At 52.8% G+C, this 26413-nt stretch overlaps 1 protein-coding gene across 5 annotated transcripts in view; it reads left to right on the top strand.

Annotated features, from left to right (window-relative positions):
• Positions 1-26413, top strand: part of RPH3AL (rabphilin 3A like (without C2 domains)) — a 142146-nt gene that overhangs the window by 65073 nt on the left and 50660 nt on the right. For 4 of the 5 annotated variants that reach the window (XM_060080694.1, XM_060080693.1, XM_060080695.1 and 1 more), the window contains exon 5: positions 25585-25671. The exons of the other annotated variant lie outside the window; for it this stretch is intronic. In XM_060080694.1, coding sequence (XP_059936677.1) covers positions 25585-25671 — 87 coding nt within the window. The remainder of the gene's footprint in view (positions 1-25584; positions 25672-26413) is intronic. 5 annotated transcript variants of the gene reach the window in all.

The raw sequence follows: 26413 nt of genomic DNA, 5'->3' as shown, positions 1-26413 counted from the left end.
CTCCTCCTAGCTTGCAGACGGCCACCTTCTCACTGTGTCCACACATGGTGGAGAGAGAGCTCTGGTCTCTCTCCTACTTCAGATAAGGACACTAGTCTATTTGGATCAGGGCCCCTCCCTTATGACCTCATTTAACCTTAATTACCTACTAAAGACCCTGTCTCCTAATACAGTCACATTGGGGATTAGGGCTTCAACACAAGAATTTTGATGGGACACAATTCAGCCAATAGCAACCTATGTTCTCCTTTTTACAATTCATGTTTTCCCTCCTTCCTTCTTCCTTCCTTCCTTGTTTCCTTCTTTCCTTCCTTCCTTCCTTCATCCCTCCCTTTCTCTCTCCCTCTCTCTCTCTCTCTCGCTCTCTCTCGCTCTCTCTCACTCTCTCTTGCTCTCTCTCTCTCTCTCTCCCCCTCTCCCCCCACCACCCCCCTCTCCCCAGGATCTTACTTCCCCCACCAGGGATTGAACCTGGGCTCCGGCAGTGAAACTGCTGAGTCCTAACCACTGGACTGCCATTTCAATTCATGTTTTCTTGAACTGAAAATTGGAGTTCCCACAGTTAGTCCCAAAGTTTTTGTAATTTATATAAAAGCCTCTGGAAGCCTTTGTAGCTCTCCAGGATTGGATTTCTTAAGCAGGGAAACCAAACTTGATTTCTGTGCAAGTTCCTCAGGTGAACCTAACACTCAGTCACTTATTCAGCCTGTTCTTGGGTTAATTTTGGGTTAGGGGACTCCAAAAGGAGAAGGGTCCAGAACGGCCACTTCCCTCTGGTCCTCATGGTCAAGGTGGGCAGACAGTACCCTCTAGAGTGATGCTGACTATGGCTGGGACCAGGGTTTCCAGGACTGAGAACAATCAGGAGGGCTGCCTGGAGGAGCTGGCCCCTGAAAGTTGGTTAGGCTTCTGAGAGGCTGAAAGCAGAGCCAAGGGCATTCCAGGGATGGGAGAACAGCACAGCAGAGGCATACAGCTGGAAATGGGCTGGGCAAGTGCCTGACTACGAGGATTCAGGCCCAGAAGACAGGGAGGACACCCTGGGCCACTCTGCCAGGTGGTGGTTGCTTAGGAGCCAAGTCTCTGGAGAATCAGGAGGGAGGCCCAGACTTAACCTCACAGCCCCCTGCAAAGCTTTAGCCCTTGTACAGGGGCTCTCTGGTGTCTGGGAGGGGTAGACAATGTCATCTATTCACTCTTTCAACAAATATGTGTTGTCATATAAATATGACAATATACTGGGGCAGGCATTGGGGATACAGTGTAAAGACACACAGATGCCTGCCCTCTAGGCAGTGGGTGTTAAATGATTATGGGCAATTAATTACAGTTGGGTTTGGGGTTACAGAGGCAGCCCTCGGGGGCTAAGAGAGATCTAACAAGGTAGTGACCAAATTGGGGGTATCAGGATCCCTCCACTCTGGGCTCACCAATTTCCGGGGTGCCTCCCTATTTATTTCTATCTCTCCTCTCCACCTCCCCACCTTTTGCAATGGTATAGCACTGGCTCCCAGGAGGTGCTTGGGCAAGGGCAGGCTGCAGAGAAGGGATGCTGGGGAGATCTCTGACATGGGAAGCATCCAGATCCATGTCTGGGGGGCAGATCCTCAGGTGCTCCTGGCCACATGGCGGTGTCCCGAGCAAAAGCCCTGGCAGTGTTCAGCGGCCACAAGCTAATGAGCGTGAGGGTGGAACCCATGATGCTGGTCCTCAGAGCAGCGTCCCCTCTAATTGGGCCTGCATGCCCAGGCTGCCTGCTCTCATTATCAGAAGGCTGTGGTGGGAAGGGAGAGGGGCTGGCTGGTTCATTAGAGAGGTCTGGCACTCCTAATTGCTTAGGATCTGAGTCTGCCAGCTTTCACTTTAATTGAGAGTCTGGCTTCACCAATAATAGGGAGGCTGGGCAGGGCTGCTGGAGAGCCCACCTGAGCCCAGGATGGCGTTGTCACCGTGCGGGGGAAGCAATCAGATTCTTCTCTGGTCTCAGCTACAATGTGCTCCACGTGTGGGAGCAGAGGAGCCTGCCCGTGACATGATGGTCTCGGTCACGTGTGCTGAGTCCTGGTGAACGAGAGTGAGGCAGGGCCTCCCTGGTGGCGCAGTGGTTGGGAGTCCGCCTGCCGGTGCAGGGGACACGGGTTCGTGCCCCCGTCCGGGGGGATCCCACATGCCACGGAGCCTGTGCGTCCGGAGCCTGTGCTCCGTGGCGGGAGGGGCCGCAGCAGTGAGAGGCCCGCGTACTGCAAAAAACAAACAAACAACCAAAAAGAGTGAGGCAGCCCCGCACTTTGCTCAAAGCCTTCAGGGGACATCCAGCTGGTGGGGGGGGGTGGGCAGGCATCCCCCACCCAGGATGGGGGGCCATTGGAGGAAAGGCGCCAGGCCAGACCCTGATCCCTGTCCCCAACCCTGCTCAAGGCTCTGAGGAGCCGTATCCTGCTGAGGTCATCCTAGACCCACAGCAGGCAGTAACCCTGGAGCCACTAATCCCATCACGGGGGCCGCACCCTCATGACCTCTCATTGAACTCTAATCACCTCCCAAAGGCCCACCTCCAAACACCATCACATGGAGGGTTAGGACTTCAACACACAAATTTTGAGGGGACACAAATACTTCATCCATAGCACGTACTGAATAGGAACTCTGCCAACAGAGGCAGTGTGTTTAACAAACAGCCCTCCTGGGGATTCTGATCCTCCTTGGGCTGGAAAACGCCTGCTCTGGGAATTCCCTGGAGGTCTAGTGGTTAGGACTCCGTGCGCTCACCGCTGAGGGCCTGGGTTCAACCCCTGGTCGGGGAACTAAGATCCCACAAACTGCATGGCATAGCCCAGGAAAAAAAAACAACAACCCTGCTTTAAGGTCCCAGCCCCAGGCCTGGCTCAGGGTGGTGGTGAAGGACCTCAAGTGACCGCCTTCCCTCTGCTTGTCTTGCTCCCCTTGCCCTCCCCATGTTCTCCCCTGCACCACACCCCCAAACCCTCAGCTTAGAGTCTCCTGCCTCCTCCCTCAGGCCATCCTCGCTCTTGCAAACAGTGAACATGGAGGCCACTGTCTCACCTTGTAATGTCCTTTGGAGTTTATAAAGCACTTTCACAAAAGTCATCCTTCTGGGTCCTTAGGGCAAAGCCATAAGGGAATCAGGGTCGGTGAGGCTGTTCCACAGTCACAGCTGGAGAACAGGGGCTCAGCTGAGGTGATGTGGGCTGCTCAGGTCACCTGGCCAGATAGTGGGGAGCTGGGTCCCCCAGGGTGAGTTGCTGTGCCATGCTGCCCCTCCATTGCTTCAGACCAAAGCATTCATTATCTCGTGCTTCCCCTTCCTTGGAGAAGCAGGGATATCTTAGTAAAGAACACAGGAGAAGCAACATCATACTCAATAGTTATTGAAAAATTTTCTCATAAAGTCTGGTATAAGACAAGTTCTATGTATCTGTATCACCACTTCTATCCAACATTGTGCTGGAGGCCTAACCACTGCAATCAGGCAAGAAATAGAAATGTGTAGCATAAGGATTAGAGAATAGCTAAGACTCATTATCATGAAAACATGGTTATATAACTAGAAAATCTGAAAAACTCTAAATACAAATGGTTAGTATTAGTTGGTGAATTTAGCAAGGTGGTGTATACAAGTTTAATATACATACAAAAAAATCCGGACAGGTGTACCTCAGAGATACTGTGGGTTTGGTTCCACACCACTGCAGTAAAGCAAATATTGCAATACAGTGACAAATTTTTTGGTTTCCCAGTTCATATAAAAGTTATATTTACACTTTAGAGTCTTCCTTTCATGAACAGCTTCTGTGCAGTATGCGATGCTCTTTGATAGTATTTTACCCATAATAGAATTTCTTTTAAAATTGGAGTCAGTCCTTTCAAACCCTGCCACTGCTTTATCAACTAAGTTTATGTGACAGTCTAAATCCTTTGTTGTCATTTCAACAATCTTCACTTCAACAATCTACTCCCTTCCCCGGGAGTAGATTCCATCTCAAGAAACCACTTTCTTTGCTCATAATTTCTTTGCTCTTTCTTTGCTATAAGAAACAACTCCTTATCTGTACAAGTTTTATCATGAGACTGCAGCAATTCAGCCACATCCTCAGGCTCCACTACTAATTCTAGTTCTCTTGTTATTTCCACCACATCTACTTCCTCCACAGATGTCTTGAACCCCTCAAAGTCATCCATGAGGATTGGAATCCACTTCTTCCAAATTCCTGATAATGTTGATATTTTGACCTCTTCCCATGAATCATGAATGTTCTAGTGGCATCTAGAATGGTGAATACTTTCCAGAAGGTTTTCAATTGACTTTGCCCAGATCCATCAGAGGAATCACTATCAGTGGTAGCTATAGCTTTATGAAATGTATTTTTTTTTTTTTTTTTTTTTTTTTTTTTGCGATACACGGGCCTCTCCCGTTGCGGAGCACAGGCTCCGGACGCGCAGGCCCAGCGGTCATGGCTCACGGGCCCAGCCGCTCCGCAGCACGTGGGATCCTCCCAGACCGGGGCACGAACCTGCGTCCCCTGCATCGGCAGGAGGACTCCCAACCACTGCACCACCAGGGAAGCCCTGAAATGTATTTCTTAAATAATAAGACTTGATCCATGGGCTGCAGAGTGGATGTTGTGTTAGCAGGCATGAAAACAGCATTAATCTTCATTGTACATCTCCATCAGAGCCCTTGGGTGACCAGATGCATTGTCAATGAGCAGTCATATTTTGAACAGAATCTTTTTATTCTCAGAAGTAGGTCTCAACAGTGGGCTTAAAATATTCAGTAAACCATGTTGTACACAGATGTGCTGTCATCAGACTTTGTTGTTCCGTTTATAGAGCTCAGGCAGAGTAGATTTAGCATAATTCTTAAGGGCTCAAGGATTTCAGAATGGTAAATGAGCATTGTCTTTAACTTAAATCTTCATTAGCCCCTAATAAGAGAGTCAGCCTGCCCTTTGAAGCTTTGAAGCCAGGCATTGACTTCCTCTCTCTGGCTATGGCATCCCCTTCCAGTAGAGGGCTGTTTCATCTATGTTGAAAATCTGCTGTTGAGTGTAGCCACCTTCATTTATTATCTTGGCTTGATCGCCTGGATAACTTGCTGCAGCTTCTGCATCAGCACTTGCTGCTTCACCTTGCTCTTTTATGTTACGGAGACGGCTTCTTTCCTTAAACCTCATGAACCAACCTCAACTAGCTTCAGACTTCTGAAGCAGCTTCCAGAGCTTCCTCACCTCTCTCAGCCTTCATAGAATTGAAGAGAGTTAGGGCCTTGCTCTGGATTAAGCCCTTCCTTAAGGGAATGTTGTGGCTGGTCTAATCTTCTATCCAGACGACTCAAACTTTTTCCATATTCATAATAAGGCTGTTACACTTTCTTATCATTCATGGGTTCACTGGAGTAGCACTTTTTATTTCCTTCAAGAACTTTTGCTTTTTATTCGCAACTTGGCTAACTGTTTGGTGCAAGAGACCTAGCTTTAGTCTGGCTTGGCTTTCTTTTTTTTTTTTTTAATATTTATTTATTTATTTATTTAGTTGCACTGGGTCTTAGTTGCGGCAGGCGGGCTCCTTAGTTGCGGAGCACCAACTCCTTAGTTGCAGCATGTGGGCTCCTTAGTTGTGGCTCACAGTCTCCTTAGTTGTGGCTCACAGGCTCCTTAGCTGCAGCTTGCCAGCTCCTTAGTTGCATCACACGGGCTCCTTAGTTGTGGCATGCAAACTGTTAGTTGCGGCATGCATGTGGGATCTAGTTCTGTGACCAGGGAGCGAAGCCCGGCCCCCTGCATTGGGAGCGTGGAGTCCTACCCACTGTGCCACCAGGGAAGTCCTCTGGCTTGGCTTTCGACATGGCTTCCTCACCAAGCTTAACCATTTCTAGCTTTTGATTTAAAGAGAGAGACATGTGACTCTTCCTTTCAGATGAACACCTAGAGGCCATTGGAGGGTTAGTAAATGGCCTAATTTCAATATTGTTGTGTCTCAGGGAATAGGGTAACATCAAAGATCACTGATCACAGATCACCGTAACAAATATAATAATAATGAAACAATTTGAAATATTGTGAGAATCACCAAAAGGTAATGCAGAGGCACAAAGTGAGCAAATGCCGTCGGGAGAATGGCGCCTATAGACTTGCTCAACGTAGGGTTGCCACAAACCTTCAATTTGTAAAAAATGCGATATCTGCCAAGCACAGTAAAGCAAAGCGCGATAAAATGAGGTGTGCCTGTATTTCTACACGCCTGCTGCAAAAATGAGCGAAAATAAGAATTCCAATGTATGGCAAAGGAGACACGGATGTGCAGTGGGAAAAGAATGGCCTTTTGGATAAATAACGCATGGTCATTTGGATACTGATATGGAAAAGATGGATCTTGACTGACCTCCCACTAGGCACAAAAGTCAATTTCAGCTTGATTTCACATTTAAATGTGAAAGGTAAAATAATATTTGGGAGAATAAATAAATAAGCAAACAAATAACAAAGAAAGAACACACTTTAAGGTGAAGCAGTGGCAGATTTGAGGACCCCAGGTGCACCCACATGGCCTTGTCCAGAGCCCACCCTCCCCCTGGATTCCCTTGATACCAGCAGTGGCCGGCTAGCTGCCCTCCCCGCCACTGGGGGGGAACCAGCTTTTCTACCTCCTTTCCCAAGACCTTCAGAAGCAGCCTGAATGTTCTCAGGATGTTCCCAATGCAAAAGCTAAGCACCTGAGGCTGGGTTGAGCCCACCTCCAGGGGCCCAGGCCTGTGTGGGCAGGAGAACGGAGCAGCCCTCTTGGGGGACTTTTACCTCCTTGGGAGCTGACTCAGCTCCACAGGCCCATCCTTGAAAATGAAATTGAATTTCATGAAGGTCTTATCTCTCTGCAGAATTTTTTGATTCATTCATTCTTTAAGGTTTTATTGGGTGCTGACTATATGCCAGGCCCTGCAGGTACCGTGGTGAGCAAGGTAGGCCTTGTCCTTGTACCCACCACTTGTCACAGTGAGACCCCTTACTTCCCTCTTCTCAGTGCTGTGCCAGACTCTGTTCTAAGGGCTTTTCACTTGTCAGCTCATTCCTGTCAACCCAGCAATCCTCCTGTCAACCCAGTGGGCTCAGCACCTTTATCATCCCCCCTTTACAGATGGGGAAACTGAGGCTCAGAATGGTTAAGTACTTTTCCCAAGATCACTCAGCCAGTCAGTTGGGGAGCCAGGATTTGACCCCAGGCAGTCTGGTTCCGAGCATCCTTGCCCTTACCGCTGTACCACACCACCCCCATGGAGTTTATGAGCTGGAAAGGCGAGATGGACAAGAACAAGTAAATACAACAATTCCAGAAAGTGGGAGGCAGAAACATAAAAACTGAAGGTGGGGGGCACTCGATCAGCCAGTGGGGAGGACGTGGGAAGGCAGCTATTTTATTTCGGATGCGCAGCACGGGCCTCTATGAAGAGGTGACGTCTGAGCTGGGACTGTAATGAGGAAACGCAAGATCTGGCAGAAAGTATCCCAGGCAGGGGGAGCGGCGTGGATGGGGCACTGGGTGGGAAAGAGCACAGCGTAAGTGAGGACCAGAAAGGAGGCCAGGGAGGCAAGGGAAGGGGGAGGCCCCACCCATGACCCTTCACATCTCCGTAGCCTGGCCCTTGCTGGGTCTGTGTGCTGGCAGCTGCCCCACCCCGCTCCTTGGATTAATTTGGATTCCCCCAAATCAGAGGCAGGATAAAAAATTATTTACTTTTTAACTTGTGGGAAAATGTACAAACATAAAATATACCATTTAAATCATTTTTATGTGTACAGTTCAGGGGCATTAAGTACCTTCACACTGTTGTGTGGCCATCACCACCATTGTCTTCAGAGCTTTTTTGTCTTGCAGAACTGAAGTTCTATACCCATTAAATGGTAACTCCCCATCCCCACCCACCCCAGGCCCTGGCACCCCACTTCTTTCTGTCCCTATGCGTTTGACTACTCTGGGTACCTCATATAAGCATTCAGGCAGTATCTGTCTTTTTGTGACTGGCTTCTGTCACTTTGCATAATATCTTCAAGGTCCATCCATGTGGTAGCACGTGTGAGAACGTCCTTCCTTTTTAAGGCTGAATAATAATATTGTGTATGTAACACGTTTTGCTGATCCATTCACCTGGCAATGGACACTTGGTTTGCTTCCACGTTTTAGCTCTCGTGAATTGTGCTCCTGTGAATATGGGTGTGCAAATATCTCTTTGAGACTCTGCTTTCAGTTCTTGTGGGTGTATACCCAGAAGTGGAATTACTGGATCATGGGGGAATTCTGTTTAATTTTTGGAGGACCCGTCATACGGTTTTCCCCGGCAGGTGCACCATTTTACAATCGCACCAACAGTGCACGAGGGTTGGGGGGGGGCAGGTTTTTGCAGGGCCTCCCTCCCGAATGGGAGGTGCGGTGAAAGTCATCCTTGGCTCCCTGCCCCCTGCTCCCTTTCCAGACCCAGCGCTCAGCATCTCTGTCCCTCCGGTGCGGCCACAAAAACAGCAAGCTTCTTGAGCAACAGCTGTTTCATCTGAGCTGCCTCCACATTGGCCCTGAAATGTCTTTTTTCCTCCTCGACCTAATTCAGATGTTAGGAGACGTGTGTTTGTGCCTCATTACGAAGATGGATTTTTCATTCAGCTACTGATGTTTCCTAAATTCCCGGAAAAAGTCACTTAATTCGTCTGCCCCGAGGGCCCTCTCTGACTGCTTGGCAGGAATTGACTTGGCTGCCGTTGCCGGGATGGGAGGATTGGACCAGACCCCACACAGCATCTTGGAACATCTGCCTCGATCAGGAGTCTGACGAACAGAACGTCTGCGTCAAGGCCCCCTTCTCTCTTGCTGCCCTGGTGCCTGTGCCGTGGCTTTTCCTCCCTCAAAGTAGCTTCTTTCTTTCCACTTTGTGCAGTTCAGAGCCCTTCTGATAGCCCGATCTGACACTGACCTCCAACTCAGGGTCATCAGGACAAAGGCAGCGGAGGAGCTGCTGAGAGCCAGGCTGGGCTCCCGGTGGCAAGGCCCAGAGTGTCCTGGAGAGAGACCAGCGCCATGGTCATTGGCCATCTGGAGACCCTGCCCACTTAGCTCACCTTCCAGCCAAGCCCTGCCCTCTAGGAACTCACCTGGTGACAGATAATGCAGCTCTGTGTGACAAGTGCTTAGATGCAGATGGCATGGAGTGATCCCAGAGTGGAGGGGCAGGGGTGGCTGGCCCCCGAGAGGTACGGAAGGCTGCAGCGTGGCGCTCACTTTGAGCTGAGCCTGGAAGGGTGGATACCCAGGGGGCAGGGGTGGTGCATTTCAGGAGGAAGTGCAGGGACTGGTGGGCGTTTGGCAGAGCTGGTGGATGTCGGGGAGGGAGGGAGAAGGAGGGGGTGATGGTGAGAGGCAGGCTGAGGGAGGGAGAGAGTGAAGCGAGGATCTGGCGGCAGAGCCATCAAAGGGTGCTAAGCAGGTGATGGCTGTCAGGTGGGTCTCTGGGGAGTTTAAGTCCAGAGGTGGATTTGGAGGAGGGAACGTGTAGTGGGTTGGAGAGAGCCTGTCGGATGCTGAATTATCCAATTAGCAATAACGAAGGCCTGAATTCAGGCAAGAACACCCAGGATGGGGACTTCAAAGACAGTTAAGAGTCAGAAATAACAAAAGCTGCCAGTGATGGAGAGCTCACTCCGGGCCAGGCCCCTGCTTAGTTATCAGCCACCCTTCCCTTCCCTGTAACTCCTTCTTTTCCAGGCTGCTCACACACCCTTCAGGGGCAGGACTGGAGTGGGGACACTGGGCCTGGGCCCACCTTCTCTTGCACCAGACGCCCTCCATCCTGCTCCCTGTTAGGCCTGGCCTCTCCCCTCGTCTGCATCTCTCCCAGGGCTGCATCTCTCTCTCTCTGCACTTTGGCTTCTGCTGCCTTCCTTTGCTCAGCACTCTCCCCCGATACACACGTCCTACCCGTGTCTGAAGTCCCATTGAGGGCGCGGGTCCCTGTGTATGTCAGAGGATGGACGTAGCTGGTGGGGTGGGATAGGGGCGGGGCCAGTGTTGCTGAAACTCATACTGACTGCCACCCCTGCACCTGCGCTGTGTGGACCGGGCGTCAGGAGTGCAGGAGAGCTCTGCCCTGGGCTCCCCCTGTGACCTCGGGTTAAAATCCCTTCCCGCTCTGGGCCTCTCGTGCTCCCTGTGAAAGGAAGCAGTTGGAGGGGTTGGAGGAGGGGGTCTCCTGGGCTATCCAGCAGTTTCCTCCCATGAAGCTCAGGTCAGCCCAGTCCTTGCAGGATCACCACCCCAGAACCTGCTCCCCAGGAGCCTGCACAGATCAGGGAGCAGCAGCAGCCACAGCTGTGAGCTAAAGCTCATTTCTCTGCATCTCCAGAACACAGCTCGGTTTGTTGTTATTTTAAAGCCACGGCAGGTTTGCTTCCCAATTGGCTTTGGCTCAGGCTGTGATTGAGTCTGTGTCCTCTCAGCAGGAGGAAGCCAGGGTGGGGGTCGGCATGTGCTTCTTAAAGCCCCCTCTGCCCCTGATGTTCCTGTGATGCCATAAGTCCCTCAGAGCCCCCTGGAGGTCAGTAGGCAAAAGGCAGTGATTATACCCATTTTCCAGATGGAGAAACTGAGGCCCAGAGGGATAACTTGCTCCTGGTGGCACAGCCAGGGCCTTGGAGTTCCTCCTACCTCTTGGTTCAGAACTTTACCCACATGCCCTTTGGGAAGTAAAGAGAGCTGAAGGCACACAGGAGACCCCCAAAGGAAGGTGTTGTCTGGTGCCAGCTTGTCCATGGAGTGCAAAGGCCATTGGCTAAGTGCCTGCAACACTGGGGAAGGGATGGTAGCCCCAACACTAGGGCTCACCATCCATAGTGGGGTGTGGCACCCTGAGCACCCCTGAGGCAGGACCCTACCCCCCAGAGTTTGTCACACCCCTAAGGTGGCTGAGCAGCAGCTGAACACACGTGGGGTGTTTGTGGTTGTTGAGTCATGGACCAGTCAGTGTGAGGCCAGCCCCTCACTGAGTGGGCAGACTGTCTGTAGGCTTGGGCTTGGGTTGGGTTTGGGGACACCAGCTGGGCTTCCCCACTGAGACATCCATCCGTCCGGCACCCCCTTGGGCCCCTCGCTACACCCCTCAGTGGCTCTTCTCCCGGGATCTGGTCAGTGTAGCAAGCCCGCCGGCAGCAGGAAGCCGTGTTGGCAAATCTGTTTAGCGGCTGTTACCAGGAACAGTAATTTTGTGCAGCCTCTTGTCCTCTGTTGCGGTAAATAACAGATAATGACATTTCCAGTCCAAGCTGTGGCCAGCGCCACCCACGTGGCCCTCACCTCGCCAGCTGCGCCCCGCAAGCTGCCACCGTTCGCAGGCCCTGCGATTCTTCATCGCTCTCAAATTGCCCCTGTTTTTCCTGCTGCGTCGCTTCCCGCACAGCTGTTTGCTGTTCACTGACCTTAACTGGAGGTAGATTTGGCCTGTCCTTCTGTTTCCCTGCCGGGAAACCAGGATGCCGCTCTTGTGGATAGAGGGAGCGGAGGGGAGCACGGGAACCGGCTCCTTGCCAGGGCACCCTTTAGCCTGGGCCTCCAAACCGGGAAAGAGACGGGCCTTTCTCAGAGGGGACTTTTTTTTTTTTTTTTTTTGCGGTACGCGGGCCTCTCCCATTGCGGAGCACAGGCTCCGGACACGCAGGCTCAGCGGCCATGGCTCACAGGCCCAGCCGCTCCGCGGCATGTGGGATCTTCCCGGACCGGGGCACGAACCTGTGTCCCCTGCATCGGCAGGCGGACTCTCAACCACTGCGCCCCCAGGGAAGCCCCCAGAGGGGACTTTTGAGCTCTCTCCTTCCAAACCCTTTCCTCACCTTGTCATCCTGCCTTCCATAGGAGGGATGACTCTCCGAGGTTACAGATGCAGAAACTGAGGCTGAGAGGGGTTATGATCTGCCAAGCCTTCCGGAGACCCCTCTGCCCAAGAACCACAACTGCCTTGCTGAGTTTCCAGGCGCAGACAGGAGTGTAGTCTGGGGCCCCCAGGGAGTGAGGCCCGAGCACCTGGCTGCCACTGCGGGGCCTCCCCACTCGGCTCCCGACTGCCTGCAGTGGAGTATCATCTGCTTTCCAGCTCATTCTCTGCTTCTCTGCTTCTTCGTCTTGCTCAAGTGTGGCTTGTTCCCTCCGGCTGAAATCTCAGTGGCAGTCGACTGCCACTCTGTTCTACTGCCCAGAATAGAGTCTAACCGCCGCCGCTTGGTATCCAGGGCCCTCAGTCCATTCATGGCCTGAGCACAAGCTGCTGACCGTAGCGGCATAAACTGCATACTGGGCTGGGAGTTCCGAGGCCTGAGGGTCAGACCTGACTCTACCTGGCCTAGACCTGTCACCGCGCTCCCTGGAGCTCTGTTCCTGCACATCACCAGGGTCCTTAGCTGATCATTAGTGCTGTTGCTCCTGGAATGTTAAGAAGCCCTAGGGTGTTTGTCAAGTCCGCTGTATTTTTCAAATTAAAAAAAAATCAGTTCCAGTGACAGGTACTTACTGGCTTCGAGGGCGTTTACTGCATCCAGGCACTGGAGTGGGCACAGAGAAGGGAGAGGGTATTTTCACATAAACTGACCTTTTGAGAGTTAGGATAACCCCAAAAAGTCAGAGAAGACGGTGCTGACCCTGGGACAGGTGAGGCTGCCGAGGAGCTGAATGTCCACACTGGGCTGGTGGGGGGATCTGCACTAACTTGGCTTCCTGTGGACCCCGGATTGGCCTTCTCTAGTCTCCCCAAGCCCTCCCCACTCCCCACCCTGATCTCTTTGGCCCAGCAGCTTGAATTTGTTGTCTGGCCGACTGTCTGCATCCAGCCCTGCTCCTCTGGCTCTGCCCTGGGGCCCCACTGCTCACCCAGGTCCTGGCCCCACCCCACTGAGGCCCCTCCCCCACTGAGGCCCCTCCCCCTTCTTATGCCCTCCCCCTCCACCAGCTCCATCAGCTCCATCAGAGACCAAATGCTCATATCTCCTTCAGCCTAAACAAACATTTATTGAGCACCTACAGTGTGCCAAGCACCAGTCCAGGTTCCAGAGTGACCTCAGAGTCAGGCCAAGCCTCGGCCCCTCCTGAAGCACCTGTTCTAAGGGTGGTGAAACTGACAGTAGATGCGCTCAGACCAATATCGAAAGTTCACCCATCTACATGGCCTCTCACTTGCCTTGCGTTCCCAAGCTTCAGGCAACGCCGTGTGCTGGCCCTCCCTCGTCTCTGTCCCCTGCCTTCCTCCCAAGCTCTGGCCCTGGGTGTCACCTGTGGCGAGACAACTCTTCCAAGGAGTCCACTCGCACTGCAAGTATCCATGTGTCCAAAGCCGAATATTTTGCCGGCCGCTCATCCCCACTCTGTTAACATGACCACCGTCCATCCTATTGGCCAGCTGGCAGCCTCTAGAATGAACCAGAGTCCTTCCTTTTCCTCACCTTCCATACCCAGCTAGGATTGGAATTCCATAGGCATCTGGGAATGTTCTGGAAAAAGAGCCTCTGCTAAGAATACAGAGGACAAATTGACCGGGAGTGACTGAATCTGTATTTTCAGCAAAGGTGCTTTTTCTGAAACTCACATCTGATTGTGCCCCTCCCCTCCTTAAAAACCACCATCGGCCCCCAGATGTCTGCAGAATCCCAACCCCACAGTCCATGATGCTTGTCAGTCAGCCCCTCCCTTCCTTCCTAGCCAACTACATGCCAGATGCCTGTAAACTCGGGGATTTAAACAAGAACAACAATGTCCTTTTTCTAGAGGGAGCATAGTCACAGGATAGACAATTTCAATATGATACAATTAACACTCTAGAGATGTTGACCCATATTGGGAGCGCACAGGAGGGAGTAACTAGTGCTTCCCCTGGAGGGAAATCAAGGAAGGGGTCACAGAGGAGGAGACATTTGAGTTGTTCCTGAAGGATGCGTAGGAGTTCGCTAGTCAGGAGGCAAAGCCTGGGTGAAAGCATAGCGGCAGGGAAGTACCTAGAGTGTTGGGAACAGGCAGTGAGGCGTTTGGGGCTGGCATGGTGGGCTTGGTGAGGCTGGAGAGTTAGGCAGGGGCCGAGGAGGAAGGCTCTCACATATGTGTGCATCCATCTTCTTGTTTCTGTGCCCTCAGCCCGTGAGCCTCGCTGTGTTCTCCACCTAGTCCAGGGCCTGGTAGCAGCAGGGCCTTAGGAAGTGTTTGCTGAATGCTCTTGACGTCATTGGCCCAACCTGTAGCGAAAGTTGCTGCCCACCGAATCCTAGGGGGAGGGATGGTGAAGGTCCACTGGAGACCCCCACCTGGCCTTCCCATGGAGATTTCAAGCGTTCCAAAAGCAGGGCTGTGACTTCAGTATCTTTGGGGATCCGTCCCACAGGCTGGTCGCACACCCTAGAGCCATAGAATTTCGGAGCTAGGATCTGCTCAGCACACCTGGCCAGGGGCTCCTTGCCTGGCCCTCCCTCCAAGTTATGGCTTTGCAGCAGCCCCAGAGGAGCCAGGCTCACTTGTAGCCTTAGCTGGGAGGCTGCAGATAGGGGCAGGGTGTTTTTAGGATGCTGGTTGTGAGGACAGAAAACCAAAATGATCCAGCCTCTCCCTTGGCTGTGCTCTTGTAACAGAGCCTGGGCCAGGTGGCTACCAGGTGGCTACCAGGTGGCAGGCATGCCTCTGGGTGAGAGATTATCTGTAGGAGGCCCCAGCCCACAGAGGTTGGTTATGCAACCATGGCCTGGCTGGGGGAGGCTGGAGCTGGCTGTGTCTGGGGCCTTTAATTCCCTGAGTTCATGTTCCCAGGATGGCCAGTGTCTGTCTTGGCCATGTGTCTTCAGACCACCACTGTCCACTGGAGAGCCCCATCCACTTCCTCTCTCTCAGGACATCCGTTTCCTGGCCCCATCAGCATCCTTCTCCACTAGGGTGGGGGTCATAGTGGGCATGAGTGAGAGGCAAGATGGGGAGTGGGACCCCAGTCTGGCCCTCCACTTACTCTCCTTGGGTGGCCCCGGACAAGTTACCTGGGCTGTCTGCCCCAGGGCCGTCATCTGAGTAATCTGTGTGAAGCACTCCTGCCGTGCCCAGCACCTCAGTACGTGTTATATAAGCTCTTGCTTTTTATGATGATGAGCCTGGGTCCCCATCCTGACTCTGCCACCTCCTGGTGACACGAACTTAGCCAAGCCACCCAAGATCTCTGAGGACGAGGCTGCCTTCCTCATCCAAGGCATTCGGATCATAAAAACCCCCTCACAGGGCCGTTGTGAACATAAACGAGATTAAATGTGATGACGTGTGTGGAGCGCTGAGCTGGGTGCCAGGCATGGAGTAAGTGCTCAGTAAACGGTGACTGTTTTCATTATTATGAGTTGTAACTCTAAGTAACCACCTGGCAGGGAGCAAGAGGATGCGAGCCCGCTTCCTCCACCACCTGGGCCCTCCTCTGCCCTGACTCCCTCCCAGTCAGAGTGGGGTGGGAGAGCTGCAGGCCGCCGTGTGATGGGCTGGTCCCTGGAGACCGCTGGGCCAGGGATCTGGATGGAGCCACGTGGACCCGCGACTGAGAGGCCAGAGGACTTGATGAGCTCAACCATGGCCCAGGCCCCGTCAGTTCCAGGAGCGAGGGGTCTCTTCCTTTAGGGCTGGAAGGAGCTAGTTCCAGGAGTAGTCCCCGAAGGACCGGCAGGACCCAAGCCAGGAGGAGCCAGCCATGTTCAGAGCTTCAGGAAAGCTCAGCGCGGGTCAGGGAGCCCTCGCGTGCACTGGACTCCATCTACCCCAGAGTCTTCCCCCTCGGCAGGTTGGCCCAGGGACAGGGGGCCCTAGGGTGCACTCCAGGCCTGGGAGACTTTAGGAGGGTTGTGCCCGAGAACCCCTTATAGGACCATTCACTGATTACTTTCTTTTTTTTTTTTTTTGCGGTACGCGGGCCTCTCACCGTTGTGGCCTCTCCCATTGCGGAGCACAGGCTCTGGACGCGCAGGCTCAGCGGCCATGGCTCAGGGGCCCAGCCGCTCCGCGGCATGTGGGATCCTCCCGGACCGGGGCACGAACCCATGTCCCCTGCATCGGCAGGCGGACTCCCAAACACTGTGCCACCAGGGAAGCCCTACTTTCTTTTTTTAAATTGAAGTATAGTCTATTTACAGTGTTTCAGGTGTACAGCAAAGTGATTCAGCTATATATATATAGATATATTCTTTTTCGGATTCTTTTCCATTTAGGTTATTATAAGACATCAGATATAGTTCCCTGTGCTATACAGTAGGTCCTTGGTTTTTTTTTTTTATTTTAATTTTATTTTAGAGTATAGTTGATTTACAACCTTGTGTTAGTTTTGGGTGTACAGCAAAGTGATTCAGTTATATATACACATATTATATATGCATATAACATATATAGATATACTCTTTTTCAGATTCTTTTCTGTTATAGGTTATTACAAGATATTAAGTAGAGTTCTCTGTGCTATACAGTAGGTCCTTGTTGTTTACCTGTTTTATACATAGTAATGTATGTCTGTTAACCTCTAACTCCTAATTTATCCCTTCCCACCCCCTTCCCCTTCCGTAACCATAAGTTTTCTTTCTATGTGTGACGCCCATTGATTTCTACCCTCATTCGCCCCTGGGGAGAGTCAGTGCTATCGCCTGTCCCCACTCAAGGCCCCGTGAGACCCAAGGTCCCCTTAGAGGTTGAGACGGAGAAGTGTGGAGTCCCCAGCTGTCCTTCGTCCCATCGGGACTGCAGAGCAGTTTCGTTTAGCCTCTCAAAACCCAGACTCCCTTTAGATAAATGTAGAAACCTTCCACCTTTTTAATGCTGTTTGAAATTTCAGAATAATATTTTATGTTTGAAAAAAGTGAGCATACTGTTGAATGTGCTTTTCCTGCTACAAGTGCCCTGTCCTCGGCCCTGGAGGGTCTGGCACCCCCTCAGAGGGGCACACCCCAGCCTCAGGGGTCGACATTGGCCCTCGCCTGAGACGCATCGGCTCCCCCGGCCATCCCCTCAGCCCTCATCCCTTCCATGATTTGTGCATAATTCCCTTCCACCAAGTGTTTCTGCCTTGTCGCGCTTCAGTCTCACCAGGAGTCAGTGCTCCGTCTGCGCAGCCCAGTGTTTGTATGTCTCTTCACCCCAAGGGGCTGAGTACCCACCATGCCCCGCACAGACGCTTGCTGAAGGAATGAATGGATTCCTCAAGACCCAGGGCTGTGTCTCACGCGGTCCCCTTTTGATCGTACGTTATTAGATTCGCTGGTCTTTAAAACCTCCCTCTCAGCTTCATACTGAATAACCCGTCTCCGCTCCTTTGCCCAGACTCTCATCTGCAGCCATGGTGCATCCACTGGCCCTCCTGTCACCCACCGTGCGTGCCCCCAGTCGAGACAGCTCAAATCTTTGCTTCCCACGTTTGCCTGGGAAAGAGGCCAAAACCGAGCATGGAGTCTCCAGTTTTTTTGTTTGTTTGTTTGTTGTTGTTGTTTGTGATACGCAGGCCTCTCACTGTTGTGGCCTCTCCCATTGCAGAGCACAGGCTCCGGACGCGCAGGCTCAGCGGCCATGGCTCACAGGCCCAGCCGCTCCGCGGCATGTGGGATCTTCCCGGACCGGGGCACGAACCCGTGTCCCCTGCATCGGCAGGCAGACTCTCAACCACTGCACCACCAGGGAAGCCCTAGGCATGCCTTTTTACTATGCGCTTATGAATGTTCATCTCGAGCTCCTTCCATTGCCTTTTTAACCCTCCTCTCTGCTCAGGATGCAGGGCTGACGGTAGCGAGTGGCAGGAGATAGAAGGCAGTGCTCTGGAAGCTAGTCCTGAAATCTGCAGTGCTGCCTTTCAGCTGGGAGAGGTGGCTGGGGGCTGCCCAGGACTGGGGTCTGCAGGTGGTCCCCAAATAGCATCAGCGACTCATCTGGTGGGGAGCTGGGGAGGGCTCACTCAAAGGAGGCGGTGCAGCCTTCCAGAGACCGAGGTGAAGAGTGGCCCTGCGTGGGGTAGTACACCTGCCACCCGCAGCCGGGACACAGGAACGCTGGCGTTTCCCCGGCAAGGCACCAGTGTTGGAAGCACAGAGAGACTTGTCTTCCTTCTGAAATTCTTCTCCGGGCGCCTCCTGGCTTCTGTCTCAGGCCAAGCAGCAGGTGGCTGGCATTCTTAAGGCCGTGCATCTTTGGGTGACTCAGTATTTGCAGTGGTCAGGGCTCAGGTCAGCATGCCCTCCTCAGCCCTGCTGGCCCCCAGACTGTGTCCTAATGAACAGAGGAGGGCCCTGGCTGTGCCCTCTCCCACTTGAGGCTTGACCGAGTCTGGTGTTCTGGAAGGGGAGCCGGGGCCCAGGGAGCCAGCCCTGCCTTCACTTGAGCCGCCGGTAGAGAAGGAAGGCTTGGATGCGTCTCTTCTCTGAGCAGAAACCTGGAGCTCAAACAGCACAAGGTTCACATCCCAGCTCCTCGTGGTCAGGTTACTTAGCCTCAAGCCTCAGATCCTGAGCTGATAAAATAGGGACCATAATACCCACTTCTTAGGGTGGTTATGAAAATTAAGTGAGATTCTACATAAAGCACCTACCTTGATGCCTGGTGTAGCACCAGGGCTCAAGAAAGTATATAAATATTTATAATATGTACATCAATATCTAAAGTATATAAATATTTTTAATATGTACATCAGTATCTAACGTACTGAAAGTCATTTGGCAGCAGAGCCTGGGTTCCAGATACTGAGTCTGTCTATAGCAAGGAGGCCATGTCTAGCCCCTGCCCTCCTGGCCCTCCAGGGCTGGTGATGCACCTCCAAGCCTGGCTGATGTCTTGGGGTTGAGCAGGACTGATCCTGTGATCAGAGGGGTCAGTGACTTGTGGACACCACCTGCAGAGGTGGAGGGGGGTGGAGGCAAGGCTGACTATCTACATTTGAGCCACACTCAACCAGCAAGTCCAGTCTCCCTCCCGTTTGTGCCTATGCCTTCAGCTTCTTTAATCCATCCTGACCCACAAAAATCCACATAGGGTCAAAAAATGAAGTCGGGGGCTTCCCTGGTGGCGCAGTGGTTGAGAGTCCGCCTGCCGACGCAGGGGACACGGGTTCGTGCCCCGGTCCGGGAAGATCCCACATGCCGCGGAGCGGCTGGGCCCATGAGCCATGGCCGCTGAGCCTGCGCGTCCGGAGCCTGTGCTCCACAGCGGGAGAGGCCACAACAGTGAAAGGCCCGCGTACCGCAAAACAAACAAACAAAAAAGAAGTCGGGGCAAGTGATTTCCCAAAACATTTAGCATAGCCTTCCTTTAAATAGGAATTCTGCTTACCCATTTAAAATAGATCTCGACTTAGCACAATTCAATTTATGTTTTGGCCGCTCTCCTTCCAGATATTTTTCTGTGCATATATCTACTTCTAAATGGATATAGGCACATATACATATTTATATGGTAGAGAATCACACTAGGCTTACTGTTTATAACATGCTTTTTAAACTTAATTTATTGTGAACATTGCTCCATGTCAGTAAATACACAGTTCCGTCGTGATTGTTTTCATTCTGTCTGTTTACGTCGGCATTTTTATTGCCAAGTACCTTTCTCCAAAACACAATCGGATTTTTTTCCTTGCTGAAGATTTGAGTTCTAGCCTGGGGAACACACTGGGTGGCGTGGAATGCACACTCGTGGGCTGATTTCTTCACATTGTTCGTGCCTGTGCTGTGATTGTCTGGACACAGCCGTTTCTTTACCCTGCTTTCCTGGGGTGAGGATCGGGGGTAACCGCTCCATGAGCATCATTGCTGCCTGGTTCCTAAGGAGAGACCATCTCACTGACAAACTTCAGTGGTGAAACTTGAAACTCTTGGGCAAGTCCTTTTCCAGTTTCAGTCTTGAAGCTCTTGGGCAAGTCCTTTTCCAGTTTCAGTCTTGAAGCTCTTGGGCAAGTCCTTTTCCATATGAGTTTTCCTCGTTCATCAAGTCCTCTGCTCGATGGAACCCTCATTGAGGACAAAGGGCCATGCCTTGTTCATCTTCATCATTCCTAGAACAGCACCTTCCATCCAGTATTGAGTAAACGTTTGTTGAATTGAAGCACCAAATATTTTCAAATTAACCATCTCCATTATTCATTTCTGCAGCACAGCGTACGTTTCTCTGGCCTCCTTGTATGGAACATTTAAGCACAATTTCATCTCTTTGGTTGGCTGAGTGTCGGGAACACCGCTTTCTGTGTGATGGATGATGCAGCGAAGGCTTCAGGGCCTGTCACGGAGGACGTGGCTGATTCCCGGGTACTAAGTGCTCCGGAGGGGCGCGAGCAGTTTCGTTCCCACCCCCGCGTGGGCACCGCACCTGCTCCCTTCTAGTCGGCGGCAGCCTGGGGACTCCTCCATGAGTGTGAGGGCTCCGCGTGGAATGAGTCAGGGGCTCACGGTGAGGATGGGAAGCCCGGCCTGGGAGTGGGGTGCCCGAGCTCTGTGGTCTCCCAGACCTTGTCGTGCCTCTGACTCTGACCTACAGTGTGGGAAGGTGAAGGTGATGATGTTGGATGGAGAGGCGGGGTTCCAGGGAGTCTTGGGGTGACCGAAGTGGCCTAGGGCATGAGGATGCTCAGGAGGGCACCCCACAGACCTTGGAAAGAGTCTGAACACACAGGCAGCCTGCAGGATGCCCCCCTGGGGAGGCAGGCAGGAGTGGTCATGTGGAGGGCGGGGCACGCATCTCTGCCCCCACCCTTAGCAAAGGACCCTCAGTGTCATTTCCTCTGGGGCCAGCCCAGCCTGGATTCATGCCCTGCCCACTGGGCAGCAGTCCCACCACCCCTGACACCCCGCCCCAGAGGAGGCTCTTCCTTGTCTGGTCTCCCGTTGCCTGACCAATCAGCATCACTTAGTGTGGACGGGGCACCCCCTGCCCCCTGCTGCCCAGTGAGTGTTTCCTGTTTCTGTGCGTCTCTCCCCCCCAGCAGGTTGGCACATTCCAGGAGGGGCCACATGTTGCCTTCTCAGGTGTAATGTTAAAAGTAGCTCTCATTTGTGTATTCGTTTATTCCCCCAAAATTCAATATGCCAGATACCAGAAACAGGAAGGTGAACAGAGATAGACGTGGCCTCTGCCCTCTGGTTGTTGACAGCCTAGTAGGGGAAGTGACCGTAGTTACACAGCCACACAAATGAGGGTAAGTCTTAGTGGAGGAGAAGAGACAAGAGCCCGTTAGGGAAGCTCCCACCGGGTAAGAAGGCAGGGAAGGCTTCCTTGAAGAAGCAGTGCTTTTGCTTTTGCTGAGGTCTGAAGTATGCATAGGCTAATAAGGAGAGCGTGTGGTCAAATACATCCCAGACAGAGAGAGCAGCACACGCCAAGGTCCAGTGGCAGGAAAAGCAGATGGAGGACCAGGGACTGAAGTCAGGCCAACATGGCTGGGGCTTGAGATGGAGAACGAGGCAGTGGAGTAGGGGAGAGGGGTGCAAGCTGCGGTCACAAGGAGGTAGGTCTACCCTGAGCAGGCCTCGTGCATCATGTGAAAGGGTGTGGTCTTCATCCAGAGGGCAACAGGAAGTCTCTGGAGGCTCTTAAGCCGGCAAGGACGGTAGACAGGGCGTGATTAGATTTGCATCTTGAGAAGATCACGCTGGCTTCCATGCTGAGAGCCAACTGGAGGCTGGCCAAAGTGGGGTGGGGCCATGGTGCAGGCCCCGGAGATGGCAGTATGGATAGGGGGGGTGTTGGAGGAGAGTGGACAGTTCTAGTGAGACTTAGAGTTCTTGGAGATGGATTATTTGGATGGGCAGAAGGGAGAGTGGGGATCAAGGATGATTCTGGGGTTTTGGCTTATATGACTGATGCGTGTGGCATCCTTCACTGAGGCAGCTGTGCAGGACTGTGGTTGCTGCCTGCTCCTTGCCGTGAACTGTGCTGAGCACTTGCGTCAATCATCTCCCTTGACCCTCCTAACTGTGACATGAGCCTGCCTGTTACCACTGTCTTCAGGACAAGGAAATGAAGCTCAGAGAAGGTTAGTAACAAGTCCAAGGTTGCATCTAAATGGCAGACGCTGTGCTCCCCTGCCCCAAAGCCTGTGTCCCGTGGGCTACACCCTGAGCCACCCCCGTTCCCCATGCATGTTCTGGGATGGGATGTACATTTGCATAAAGGAATGCATGGAGCGTCTGAGTCAGGCCCAGAAGCTAGACTTGGTTCGTTTAACGCTCAGACACAGTCTGAGGCTGCGGGAAGCATGAGAGAGCCAAGCCCGGGAAGCCAGCGCTCACTCACCCGAGGCAATTCCGCTCAATGGAAACCCACTTGGCAGGGAAGCTGGTGGCCACCCCCAGGCCCGGCTGTCCTTGACACGACTGTGCAGCGTTCCCTTTACACTGAGTTGATGTTGTGGCCGGCTCACACTCTCTCTCACTGGCTTTTTAAAATACCACCTGCTTAATTTTCTTTATTGGAACCTGGAACAAAGACCAAGACCATAAGGGGAAAAGGCTCGTTATTCTCTTCTTGGTCGAGATTTAATAGAACAGCAATTATGTATTATTTGAACTGGGGCGTGTTATCTTTTTGCTGGCCCAGATTCCCCAGCTGGACACGCTGGAGCTTGTAAAGACGGACCAAGAGATGGCCGGGACTGACCGGGGGGTCCACTAGTGATGGCTGGTAGCCTGAAAACAGGGCTGCCCGTGGGCCAGGGAGGGTATGCCCTGACATGTCACCCCCAACTCCCTCCAGAACCCCACAGGACAGGGGGAGGAGAGAACATTTGGGACATGCCCTCCATCCCTCCCCCACCAGGACTGGGAGCTGACCCAACAGCCTTTGACCCTGCCTCTAGAAGGCGACTGGTCCACACGGCTCCTGCCCCCAGGTCAGGTGGTTCCGTGTGCTGTGTTCTCTGGGTAGAAGACAGGACACAGCTTTCAAGCACTCTCTCCTAGCTTCTTTCTCTGCCGCCCAACAGCATTGATGATCAATCAATCAGATGCTATTTATCGAGGGCACGTGCACGCCCATCCTTCAAACCCTGCTTAAATGTCACTCCTTCAAGGCAGCCAGCATGCCCTTTGGCCTGGCAGGCAGGCCGGCCTGGGACTGAGCGTTGGGTGCCTCACCGGGCCCCACCCTCCCAACACAGGGCTGTGCTCCACGTGGGTGCTCAGCTCTCCTAAGGTCCAGAAGAGGGGAGCTTCCCAAATCCTGATTGTCGCTGCCTAACTGTGGGACTGCGGGCAGTCTTCAACATCTCTGAGGCTCATTTTCTTCACCTGTATGATGGACATCATGACACCCTTCACACTCTGTTGCCAGGGTGGCAGGGCCTGGTGCTCCATAATGGGAGGAACTGGTCTTCTCTCCCGATTCCCAGCAGCATTGTCTGATTCAGCAACCTGGGGAGGGGGTTAAGGCACACTGCGCACTTGGAGGACGAGCTGTCATTGAACCGTACAAGCATGTAGAAAACACAAGAGGAAAATCTCACCTCTCTGAGATGGCTCCACTAATTTTCCCACGTGTACCATCTATACGGGATCATGGGAACAAGCGGGAAAAACAGCCAACTGACTTCAGCACCTCCTTCTTCTCTTTACCCCAGGAAGGAGGGGCCCGTGCGTGTTTCCTTTTTTTTTTTAATAAATAAATAAATAAATAAATTTATTTATTTATATTTTTGGCTGTGTTGGGTCTTCGTTACTGAGCGCGGGCTTTCTCTAGTTGCGGTGAGTGGGGCCTACTCTTCATTGCGGTACGCAGGCTTCTCATTGTCGTGGCTTCTCTTGTTGCAGAGCACAGGCTCTAGGCGTGCAGGCTTCAGTAGTTGTAGCACATGGGCTCAGTAGTTGTGGCTCGCGGGCTCTAGAGCACAGGCTCAGTAGTAGTGGTGCAGGGGCTTAATTGCTCCGTGGCATGTGGGATCTTCCCGGGCCAAGGCTCGAACCTGTGTCCCTTGCATTGGCAGGCAGATTCTTAACCACTGCACCACCAGGGAAGCCCCCCCATGTGTGTTTCTTGAGGCCCATCTTATGGGCGCCCCTGTCCCAGAGGTAGAAGGGTTGGGGTGAGCATTGGAAGGGGTAGCAAGAGGCAGCCCTAGTGGGGAAGGGAGAGTCTCCAGACTGGTGGCTTGGGGCTCCAGGGGGACAGGCCGCTGGCCCCCAGAGAGGCGGCACCCCAGCCTGGCACAGATCCCAAACCCAGGCCTGACACAAGTGGCCAGGCCCCTTGCCCCTCTGAGGGACCGTGGGGGCTCAGAGGGAGAGCAGCACAGCAGCGAGCAGTCTGGCAGCACCCAGGGGACCCTTCCCAGATGTACTGCACCACCAAAGACCCCAAGCCTGGGACCTTCACGAGAGTCGGGCCCAAACAGACTGGGATGGACTTTCCTGCCAACCCAGAGGGACAGGAGCTTGGAGCAGATTACAGTTTATTTGGAGAAATAAGAGAAAAGTGACATTTCTTGTACCTGTGGGTCTGATGGAAGCGAATGCATACCCCCCACGAATGTATCATAGCTTCCCTTGTGCCACGAGCTGGTTCCTCACCTCCTGTGGCTCTACTGCCCAATCAGGCGGTGACAACATGCTCTGAAAAGCCAAGTTGGTGACATTTCCCTCTCCGTGGAGAGGTGTGCTCCTTGCTCAGTTGGCAGCCTGCAGAAAAGGCCAAGCCGCAGATGTAGCCTTCCCTCGACAGGAGAGAGGAGAGAGCCCTAAGCCCCACAGGGACCGGGCAGCCTCCACGCAGCAGCAGAAAGATGGATTGATTAGCTGGTGTGACTGTTCTCTGAGGAGGGCACGCCATCCCTGAACCAGACTCTGCCTGGATTAGCCCAGAAGCGGCCCCAGCCCCGCCAAGTGCCCCTGTGCCTCCTGGTGCTTTTCCCTCCAGGGCTTGTGGCTGTGCATCTTGGGGAAGCAAAATATGCACCGAGAAGTTATATGATCTTCAGCAACTCTGTAGGAGAAACGCTGCAGAGACTAGGTTCTGGCTGCTTACGTGTCCGGGGGCAGTTATATAGCAGCTCTAGAGGCAGACCTGAGTCTGTTACTTAGTCGTTGCGTGAACTTGAGCAATTCTCAAACTACTGCCTGTAAAATGGGCCTAATTCTTATATAATAGGGGTCCTGGGATCGTTAAATGAAGGGCCTTGGCATGAAGGAAGTGCCCAAGCGATCACTGGTATTTCTCACCATATCATGGTCTTACCTTGTCAGGCACACAAGTGAATTTTTTGCATGGTTATATACAAATGTCTGTTTTCTTTGCTCCATGTTCTTTTTTTTTTGTTTTTCTTTTTATTTATTTATTTATTTGTTCCTGGTCTTCCCTTCCTTTCACTATTCCATGCTCTTGGAGATCCTTGGATGGGCACACCTATTGTGCCCCAAAGCCAGCTACAGGTTTTAGATGATCTGTATCCTTTGGGTTATCTCCCCTTGGGGCCTGAAGCAAAAGCCATCCCCTCAGAAGGTGCCAAAGGGCTCCTTGGTTATAGTTTTCCCAGCCCCTCAGCTGAGGAGGAAGGGACTGAGTGTTTACGTTCCCGTGTCCTCTCTCTTGTAGAAAGTCTGCACCAAATGCGGGATCGAGGCCTCCCCCGGCCAGAAGCGGCCCCTGTGGCTGTGTAAGATCTGCAGTGAGCAGAGAGAGGTAGGGTACCCGGGGCAGCGGGGTCTGGGGGGGGCCTGGGCGGGGCCGGGGCGGGGCCAAGGCGTGCACGAATTCAGGGAAGTTCATGGTTGGTCACGGAGAGGGGCTTCTCAGAAGGCCAAGGAGGGCCTACCAGGGGCAGCCCGGGACGAGGGTGGGGAGGGCAGCCGGCTTGATTGCCCGTCCCCCAGTGCAGGGGGGGCAGTGGGCCCTGGTTCTGCTCTGCCTGGGGTCCGTGGTTTCAGTGGGGAGCCCCCTGCACTGAGTATAGGTCACAGGTGGCATTTCATGGGCATCTATTATTATCATAACAGAAATGGCTGCCCCGGGTTGAAGGTTCACTCTGCGCGCGGCACCGTGCTAAGTTCTTTACACGAATGAATTCATTTCAACCTTATGCACCCCCACAGGCCAGTGCGGTTATCATCCCCTTTTAATGATGGGGAAATGGAGACGCAGGAGGTTTAGTATCTTGTGGGCACTGAGCTAGTTAGTGGGTCTGACCGTGGTCTAGCCGTGGTCTAGCCGTGGTCTGCTGTGATGACCTCGCCCCCAAAGTCCCTTCTGTTTCTAAATTTCTATCATTCTACTTCTGATCCCATTTGAAGGGAAGAAATCAAGGCTCAGCAAGGACTCTGAGGCAGTATCAGATGGGGGACTCGAACCTACGTCTCCCAACCCCAAACCCAGGGCTTTCTTCACTGTGTCAGGGTCAGGAGTGGGGCTAAAACAGTGGAGGACC

Source organism: Mesoplodon densirostris, chromosome 18, assembly GCF_025265405.1.
Source record: "Mesoplodon densirostris isolate mMesDen1 chromosome 18, mMesDen1 primary haplotype, whole genome shotgun sequence".
Lineage (NCBI taxonomy): Eukaryota > Metazoa > Chordata > Mammalia > Artiodactyla > Ziphiidae > Mesoplodon > Mesoplodon densirostris.
This window is presented reverse-complemented; position numbering and strand designations above follow the sequence as displayed.